This window comes from Cariama cristata, unplaced genomic scaffold (genome assembly GCF_000690535.1).
Source record: "Cariama cristata isolate BGI_N322 unplaced genomic scaffold, ASM69053v1 scaffold36609, whole genome shotgun sequence".
Lineage (NCBI taxonomy): Eukaryota > Metazoa > Chordata > Aves > Cariamiformes > Cariamidae > Cariama > Cariama cristata.
The window spans coordinates 1-10444 of NW_009635838.1; the positions used below are offsets into that span (position 1 = coordinate 1).

At 37.6% G+C, this 10444-nt stretch overlaps 1 protein-coding gene across 1 annotated transcript in view; it reads left to right on the top strand.

Moving 5' to 3' along the window:
• Positions 1 to 1913: 1913 nt before the first annotated feature.
• DTHD1 (death domain containing 1) overlaps positions 1914 to 10444 on the top strand; it is a gene marked incomplete at its 3' end in the record, with an annotated part of 12591 nt that continues 4060 nt past the window's right edge. The window contains 5 exon segments of the mRNA XM_009707691.1: positions 1914 to 2190; positions 5914 to 6730; positions 7244 to 7574; positions 8254 to 8433; positions 9262 to 9506. Of these exon segments, the coding sequence (XP_009705993.1) occupies positions 1914 to 2190; positions 5914 to 6730; positions 7244 to 7574; positions 8254 to 8433; positions 9262 to 9506 (1850 nt within the window).

Genomic DNA, 10444 nt, shown 5'->3' on the forward strand with positions numbered 1-10444 from the left:
GATCTGGAGCTCATGAATCCAGCTATACTATGGTTAGAGGAACAATATGAATTCACACTGAGAAGTTGATCTGTGCAATACTATACAGCAAATACGTAATAATGCATTTTTGCCCATCTTCCTTTTTTTTTCTCTTACATATCCCAAAAAGTTTTGGGTAGCAAGATGGCATTTTTCATTTCCTGTACATGAAAGTATATGTTCTTTTCAGATTTCCCTTTTTACTAGGAATAATTTGGGAAAATGTGGAGATGCTGGGCCATCAGAAATGGTAAATAGGTTAATAATTCACGTACCTTTTTGTGTTAGCTGTGCAGTACACTTTCAGTGTGATCAAGCAAACTATAATGAGTCAAAAGGAACTTTCCTTTTGAATTTAATAATTACAGCTGGTTTCAGCTCATATGTTTGATTAAAGACACTTTATATCTTCCATTGTTATTTTAACATTTATACAGTGCTTTACATCTTCAAAGCACTCTGCTGACATTACCTTATTAGTTCTTGCAATGCTGAGATGCAATTTTCACGGTGCTTTTATATCACAGTCCCATTTTAATTGCTATTTAAAGCTGTATTAATTATATTTATAATGGGCCATAAAAAGGAATGTTTAGTAGGAAAACCACTGTACCGACAATTTGTGTAGTACATTTCTTAAACTATAAAATAATTTGGTGTATGTTATACTTCAGACTTAGCCCAGATTTAGCTCTGCTAATGAGGGTTTCAGGCCTGTCCTCCCCTAGCACAGCACGATGCGAACTAGCATTGGTAAGAGAATGTCAGTGCTCTTCCTTCACTTGTTTTCATTGCTGTCCTGGTGAGACTTCTTTTCCTGAACTTGCTGGGTGAAATGGAAATCATTGCAAATACTATCACTGAGGTATCAGTACTCAGATTTCACCCACTGAAGACAATGAACAGCACAGGAGCCCTGTCAGGCACTGGTCCTGCTTCCTCCCAGGTTGCCTCCAGGAGCACATGGTTTTGAGCCCCTGTGAAAGCAGTGCTGCCCGCTGTTATAGGGGTACTCTTGAGGACAGTGCTTTTTCCCCATGAATCCCATATAGTCAATTCTCGATGCTGCAGTAAAGTTTAGCAAGCTCATGTTTTTCTCAAACTTGTTTGTGTCATGTTTGTCTCACGTTTGTGTCAAACAAAATTTTGGTCATTAGTTATTTGAATTTTCAGCTGTTACTGCTTTTTCTTTACGTTTCTTCCTGTTAGGTAAACACACCTCAGAAAACATTGCATGTTTCTTTAAATGTCTATTGTTAATAAATATTTTTGCTAATCACAAAGTTAGATTTGTAGATTCTTGTATTGCTGAAACCTATGTGTAACTTGAATACATCATCCAGACTGCATAGCAGCTTGGGTCTGTCCCAGCTATTTGATGGCTCTGAACAACAAATAAAATACAGTTGTCAGAAAATAGTGTCAAGTGACCGACAGCATTTAATGTTAGCTTGCAATGAAAACACTTCCTCGTTGTTGGTGACTATATAATTATGAATTCACAATTAAGTTTGATTTCATAGGTACTGATCACTCACAGCCACTGAAGTGAGAAATTGCTCAGAGCTCCTGAAATTTAAGTTACTGCTTCGTAACTCAGTTACATAACTTCCCGTAAAGGTGCGTGGTGTACCTTGGCATCTCTTGGCAATCTTTGTCCATGGTTACAGGAAAGCCACTCCTTTCTGTCACCTAGTAACATTTTAATAGTCAACATCAACTCAGAGTTTCTGAGCTACAGTTTGATTTGTCAGTGTGCTTGGAAAACAGTACTTTTTAAAACATCGTTTAGGCTACAAACGCTAGACAGTGTAGTAGTCTGAACCAAGGACAACACCTTGTGGAAGCGTTTGAGAAGGAAAAAAATTGTACTAGTGTATTCTGAACATAAAATGGAAATGGCTGAAGGTAAGATTACACCTGCAGGCAAATCAGGCCAACTCCTGGAAAAAATCTGGCACCTGAACTTGCTGGCCAGAGATGTGTTTCTGAAAAGTGACCTGGATAATGAACGTATAATGGAGTATGTGCTTAGACTGATCTCTTTAACAAAAGCGCTGAGCAGATCTCTCAGCCAGCAGCTGGAGAACATTACGGAAAGTATTCAAGACACCTGCCACTTGCTGAGTGCTCTCCATGACAAACACAAGGAATTTACTCCAAGTCCAGGCAAGTATGGAGGGACTTACCTGTGAACAGAACAGACTGGGTATATTGGATGTCAGGTTCTGCCATGTGATGATGCTGGGGGACCTTACTTTTTGTTTGTTAGTATTTCAGTACTTGGTCATTCATTAGACCAAATTAATTCACATTTCAACTGTTGTATTACACTGTTTTCGAGTCAATAACATGAGATTCAATACGAGACTCATAATTCTCACTATGTGAGAAAAAAAATTAACTAAACAGAATTGTTTCAAAGTTTTAGGTGTATTATACGTTGGTGGGTTTATCTTGGCCAGACACCAGATGCCCACCCAGCAACTTACTCCCTCTTCTCAAAAGGACAGCGGGAGAAGGTAAGATGGAAAAGCTCATGGGCCAATATAAAGACAGAGAAATCACTTACCACTTACTGTCATGGGCAAAATGGACTCAACTTAGGGAAAAAGTTAATTTAATTTATTGCCAAGTAAAATAGATTTGGATAGTGAGAAACAAAGGCAAAAAATTAAACACCACCTTTCCCCCACCCCTCCTTTTTTCTAGGCTCCCCTTCACTCCTTCATTCCCAACTCCTCTACCTCCTCCCTCTCCTGAGGAGTGCAGGGGGATGAGGAACGAGGCAGCAGTCAGTCCATAACAGTTCCCCTCTGCCACTCCTTCCTCCCCACACTTTTCCATCCTCCACTGTGGGTCCTTCCCACAGCCCACAGTTCCTGTCAGGAAAAGCTGGGCTCTCCACGGGCTGCAGTTCCTTCAGGGAATATCTACCTGCTCCGGTGTGGGGTCCTCCACAGGCTGCAGAGTGGATATCTGCTCCAGCCTGGTCTCCCACAGGCTGCAAGGGAATCTCTGCTCCATGCCTGGAGCACCTCCCCTTCCTTCTTCTCTGACCTTAATGTTTGCAGGGCTGTTTCTCACGCTCCTTTCCTCACTGTTCTCTGATGTTCTTGCCCTTTCTTAAATACCTTTTCACAGAGGCAGCACCAGCTTCCCTGACAGCTCAGTCCTGCAGTCGGTCCGTTGTGGAGCCGGCTGGAACCGGCTGTGTGCGGCATGAGGGAGCCCCCACCTCTCCTCACAGAGGCCGCCCCTCCAGCCCCCCGCTGCCAGCACCTCACCAAGTAAACCCAATATATGTAGTCTACAGTCCTCTACAAGTAACAACATGGTTAAAAAGATGGCAATAAAAATAGGAAAGACTTCTGCCATCAGTGCACAGCTAAACACATGGAATTCAATTTCTTGCATTTATAACAATGATACGGATTTAATAACAGTGTTATTTATTGTGAGGACCAAATCCAGATTTTACTCCCGAAAAAATACAGGATCATTTTGTGACAAATGAAACAACTCTTTCCTCAGAAACCACATCTTAACAAACATTCATCAAAGTAGAGAACAAAACTTAACATTCCTGCATGTAATAATGGTCTAACAGCATGATGCATAGACAGAGAGAGACTCCAGGAAGAAATCTTTAGCTGTGTCCATGTTTATAAGTCTTTGTTCTACAGGTTTATAAAATGTCCGCAATAATAAAAGAACATTTTTGTAAAAAAAGGACCTGCTTCCAGGCTCCAAGGTCAAGCTAACTTTGCCCTGTTGGCCACATGTCCTATGTGATTTTTTTTTTTCAGATTTCTAAGAATTCACTATCATTCTCCTTCCAAAAAGCTACCTTTCCTCATCTGACACTTTCCCATAAAACAGCCAGCAAAAAGGTTTGAAGACAGTTGCATATAAACTGCCACTGTATTCTAAAGCCGTGTTGTCAAACATCAAAAAAGAACAGAAAGCAAAGTGTCAGAAAGGCGATGGTGAAGGGGGGGTAACACAAAAGAAAGCTTATTTTGAGGTTAACCTTGTAACAGAATGCAAACTGTCTTTTCATGCGACACATTTCGGTAAAGTTGCAAGGCCATGTCTTTGCTCGGCTTTAAGCACTGCAGTGTTAGAAAAGTCACATTCACAGCATAGGAAAATGCCATTTTTTTGAATGACCCCATTATCTTCAAATTTGATATTGGAGTTTAAAGAGCTGTACGATTTGTTTGGGTTTTTTTTGTTTAGAGAGTGCAAAAGTCAGGGAGGAAATAGGTTAGTTTCAGCAGTTTTGCCGAGTTACAGTGAAACTGGGAAGTGGTCTTTTACAACCTCTCTAGCAAATGAAGCTATGTTATTTCCAATCCTTTTGTTTTATTTCTCAGCCCTGTTAAACTATTTAGAAGTTCTTCTTCACTTTTATAAAAGTACCACTGGAAAAGCAGCAGTACATTGGAACAAACCTGTATTTTTCTTTCAACTACCAGTGGAAAAAAGTATATTAAGAATGTGTTTGCTTCTTTTTTTCCCCCCACATGTAGTAAAAAAGCCAATAACAAGTCATTTAGAATCTGATAAATTATTGAAAAGGAATAATTTTTAGGCTGAGTTCAACAACAACAAAAAAACTTTATTCTGAACTGTACTCTTTGCAGGTTTAAATTAATTGGATGCAAATAGAGATGAAAGTGAAAGGCCTGTCTAGATCATATAATATCACACATTGATGTGTGATGACATTCTTACTCAATAAAATTATTTTCCAAGTTGAAAACCTGGAGATATTGATTTACCTCCTATGACATTATTGAAAAAAAAATGAATGTAAGCCAGTGGTTTCCCTAAAGACTTGTATCAGCCCTTTCTATTGTCCTTCCCTTGTGTGACTCTGTCCATTATAAGCGGAGAGCACACCATACTGTGTTTCATTCTGTACAATTTTCTTATTTGTATTGACTTTCACTGGATTTAACCTGCAAAACAAAGCTTTCCAGGATCTCATGCAGCAAACAGAAAGAAGCAAGAAATTTTCTGAGAGGTTTGCAATATACCTAACTAATGAAGACACAATTCTAGTAACAGAGATTGACAGCATAAGGTGAGGGAAGAGCTGAAAGTAGTACATCTGTAATCCTTGGAGAGAATATTTGGAAGGGTTTCTAAGAAAAGGTGTAAGGTAAGAAAAACTAGGGATCATAAAATAAATAGGTTAAAGATAAAATCTTACATGAATGGCACATAGTGATTGTGTGCTTTTTGCGCATCCTTCTTCACCAAGTGTTTTTAATTATATGCAAGAGAAACCACCACCATTCCTATAACTGGATGCTACAAACTGCTGAACTTCAGTATTGTATATGTGCTGGTGTTTTTGTGTTATCCTCTGTTCTCCATAGCAAAAATTCAAAGCTGCTAAGCATGTTTAATATTAAGCCCATGTGTAACAGGTTTGTTAGAGACCCATGCATTAGAATCTTGGAGGATTCAATTTTAGGAAATATATAATAAATGTTTAGTTTTAAAGCTCTTCCTAAATCGATTTGACTATTATTTACCAATTCCATGCTTTAGATTGATTGTCGTTAAGAATTTAGCTAGTGTCTGATCATTAGACAGGTGTTCATTGGAGTTGCCACAGCAGTACTTTGACAAATACACAGTTGTACTTGAACAAGTACACAAATGTACTTGTCCATATTCAATTCTTCAGAAATAGACTCAAATTGAATAGCAATAAATGCAAAAATATTAAATAGAAGCCAGGAAATACATTGTGCTTCATGTATTGAATGGCACTATGGAATTAGGTGGAATTCATTTGGTATGTGTATAAAAGTTTTCACATTTTTGGCTATATTTTATAGCAAAATTCAATTGGTTACCTATTTTTTGCCTCAGAGTACAATGAAATTATAGATTGTCTGCAGAAAGTGAAGGATTGTTTGATTAATACAGTCTCACGCCTTCAAGAGGCAGAAAAGAAACTTTATGCTACTAGCTGCAGACAAGATGATGATTCTCAGATCCAGACTGCTCAAAATGCTTCTAGAGAAACAGATGTGTGTTGTTTTGAAGAAGAAGCAAAAGAGACTGTGCAAGCATCTTCTAGTCCCAGTCAGCAATCCCAAAGAATTCCTACCTTGAACAAGATGGAAAATCAGAATGTTAATCAAATCCAGCCAAGTGAAACTAAAACTGTGGAAAAAGATGTCGTTCCATCATTAGCTGAAAACGTATCTGCTCAAAAACAGGATGTTAGCAGAGAACCTCCAATGCAAAAGGAAGATAGTGAACACAGACTACTAATGAACTCTGTTACAGAGAAAAACAATTGCAATAGAAAGGACAAACCTCATGGAGGTAGCTCTGTTACTGAAAAGTCTCCAGAACTGGCTTTTCAAGATGCTCTTACGAGCAGTGGGGAATGCATTCTATCTGGGACACTGAAAGACATTTATGACAGAACGGTCAAGAACCTTTTTGAACAGGAAAAAAAGGCAGTAGTCAAAGAATCTTCAAAAGGGGTAGAAAATGAAGAACATAGACTGACAGAGCAAATGGAACACAGTAAAATGGAAACAAATCATGAGATTTGTAGGAATGACCTAATTACCTTCACATCTTCAGCACAAAAGTGTGATCTTACTGCTGTGAGTCCTTCTATGAATGATTCAGAAGAAGTACAAAAATCTGGACAAAACTGGATGAACAAAAAGTAAGCACATAGTCTTCTTTTTAGGAGCAAATGTACATAAATATTGCTTATTATCACACATATAAACATCCGTGGGCCCAGAAACTTAGTATGCATGTATTGAACAGCTGCTGATCATGCACATAATAGCAGTTTACAACTTAAGCATGCACAATGAAGATCTTCCATTTGGTCTAAAGTAAACTGTAACTTTCTCTTTGACTGCATAATTTTTTTTTTTATGCCAGAGAGGGACTGAGTCACAGCCAGTAAAGTCAATAACTCCCAAATTGTTGGAAATCAGTAGGAAAGGACCCTAATTAGTCAGTTTTATAATAATTTGTAAGCTATTCTGAAACAAGCTAAACAAAAATTTTCATGATTTCCCATCTATTCATAAACATGTATTTTTATGAATGATCTGCTCATGCTACAATGTAGCACATCATTATAGTAAAATATTTAATTAAAAATACAAGACACTACCCCACCCAAAATACAAATAATAATATTTTATATACTTTTTCTCTCCAGATTTCTAGTGGAAGAGAATGGTAAGAATAAACATGAAGTAGCTTGTTTTATTAAAGGCCCTGCAACTGCTCTGGAGAATCTGAAGTGTAAGATGGTCAATGACACTAGTTCCTTGGTGGTGGATGATTCTGAGGAGCTGGTCAGCAATGTCATCAGTATTGAATGCTCTGATTATAAGAAAACAATCCCTTTCCCTATCAACATTGCAATCCCATTTACTTCGTGCTTCAGAGGAAATTATCGGGAGATTATGGTGAAGGTGACTGATGCGAACTTTCAGTCAAACTACTTAACTCCTGTTTCTTTGGAGGCATACCAAGGAAACCATAAGGTTCGTAACCTTCATCTAAGCATTATAAAAACATCATTCCAAGTTCCCGGTTGAACCTTTGTGGAGTTATACAAGTAAAGTTGTCATTATTAAGCCATATTGCCCAGTACATGGGTTTAAATTGAACTTTTCTTCCTACTTTCTCAAGAACTGATTCTATCTGAAACTTAGTATTTAATAACATCCTCTTTTTTCACTCATAATGTTAAGGCAAGTGCTTGATCCCACAATACTGGTGATTGAAGAATGGTTCATGTTTTTTGTAAAAAAGTGTAATATGTTGCATTATTTGATAAACGTAAAAACTTAGAGGGAATTATTTTGCATTCAGATCACAGAGAAGTAACACAGTTCTGTGTGTATGAGTCCAAACTCCATCTCAAAGAAACACAAGATGGTTCTTTTCTTAAAATGCAGAAAAATTGCGTTGGGCCAGATTCATCACCCAGTTTATGAGCATATTTCATTTCACCCCAATCATGCACTGAAATATTAATGACATCACATGATGACTAGAGCTCACTAGCTAACTGGGCATCCAGGTGGCAATAATATTCAATTTATTTTCACTTCACACCTTGCTCTATAAATAATGTTGCTTTCTCAAAATGCTAATCCGCTGCGGAACACAGCTTCCTTTCTGTGCATTGGACTGTAACCCCACATTCTCTTTATGCAGGAAACCTTTGCAGAAGTGAAGATTTATCAGCTGGGTGTTTTTTCTGTGTTGTCATGCTTAAAGAAACAAACATTTACTGTTCCAAAGGCAGGACTCTCACAAAAGCTGAGCATGGATTCTAGAATCTCTTTCTGTTACCGTCCAGAAACATTCAGTTCTGCAGCACCCATGCAGTTAAAGGTGAGCTTGAAATACACAATACTGTTCCAGAAGTCTGTTATCTGTTCAATTCTGAAGCAGGAATACCAATAATGTTAAAGGGCAACCTGTTCCATTGTTAGAAGTCTATGAAAAGTGGTTGCAGCTCCACATCCTGTATACACAGCAAATAGTTTCCTGTCAACTTTGTTAAAACCGCATAATATCCTCAGTAGTCAACAATGTCTCTAGTTAAAAAGAAGAACCATCTACCCTTGATATACTTCAGATAATACAGTTGTTTTCAATAATGACATACGCATCAACTCCAAACTTCAACTGCTTGGCCCAGTGTTCAATTTAATGGAACAATTTTTCTCCCCTGACCTTCAGCATTTGTACCAGACAGTGCAACAGACGGTTTTGTCACCTCTTAGTCTTAGGCTGAGAATAATCTCAAAATTTGCTTCAGCTATAATGTGTTTCTCCCTTCCCCCATAAAAACATTGATTCTGAGATACAGAGAAGCTAAAATTAACAGTAAGAAAAATACAAATTTGAAAAATCTTAGAAAATTATCAAAATCTGAGGTAGCCGAGAAGTTTCAAAACTTGAACTCAAAACAGGACCAAAACAATAAGAATATTTCAGTTGGTAAAGGTTCCAGTTTTTGCTTTCAGGCACTTGGTTGTGCATTGTATAAAGTGCTGATACTTTGGTAGGGTTGTTCCTGGGTTAGAGAGATGAACCTAAAGCTTTTGTGATAGTCTGATCCAATTCCAAAAGATAGATCAATTTCTAAAAAAACAGGCATGTAAGAGAAAATTTATTCATTTACAAATTAATTGTACGATTGCTTTCCATATTTAGATTCAGCCAATTGAGCCATCATTGATTTCGACATTGAAAGCAAGACATGATATGTATCACTCAGTGGTATCTACTAGTGCACTAGTTTATGTCCAGCATCCTTCAGCCCAACCATTTAACAGCTCAGTCACTATTACTCTACCCTGTCCTCCAAACGCAGAAAAAAAAAGGCAAGGAGACGAGAAAGAACATGCAAGAGCCATCAGTGCTACAGTAAAGAGAGTTGCTACAGCATACCATCCTTGGTAAGGACAACTTCACTACAAATTCAGCCTTTTCAAATATCAAAATGAATTAATTTTAACAGTTGCTGATTAATAATTTTTTTGTATTAAAAACATGTTAGTCCCTTAATACCGTCCGCTGTACTTAGAAACATTGTTAGAAACACTAGAGCAAATCCCTACAATTCTCATGCTATAGCTTCACCAGGAAAATTCATATAGTATTTGATGTATAATCTTTAAATATCCTAAGCACTATATTTCTAGCAGGAGTCAGGATGAGAAATGTGTGGGTTTTTTTCAGCAAGAAATGTTCAGCCATTTTCACCAAAGCCAAACACTGAATATAGAGAATAACTGCATCTCAAAGCTACTGTGATCATTATTTTACCAGTCTGTGGTTTGGCTACCCTGGCCTTTGAATTTTCTGATCTCTACTTCTACATATTCCGATGGCTACCTGAATCAAAATTTATGAAACAATAGTTTGGAGTAGGTCAGTTTTGTGGTAACTGCCTCACTAGATAAATGCATTTTCCCAAAGCACTCACTTCAAAATTTCTAAAACTTAGACCTTTTGGAATATCTTTAAAAAGCATTAAAACATGGGGACTCCTAAAAAAATCTGTAAATTTCAGTTGTTAGCTGGCAGTCCAATAAAATTTATCCATCATGCACACAAGGATATGGATAAAACTTTTTGGTGGAAGAAAAGGCCAAAACTGACCTCATCTATTTTGACAGTCAGCAAAATAAATGGTGTTTTTACCATCTCATGCAGGAAAAAAAAAATCAATCTGAATTTACCATTTGAATGTTGTCCTTCCAGTTCTGTTACCATGGGCAGCTCCAGGTTCAGAAATGCTTGCTGGGATTTTTTGGTAGGGACTAGCTTGGGACAAGAGTCAGCTTTGAAGTACTTCTACTTTAGGTCATTAAAGAGTTAGCTTATTCCTGCT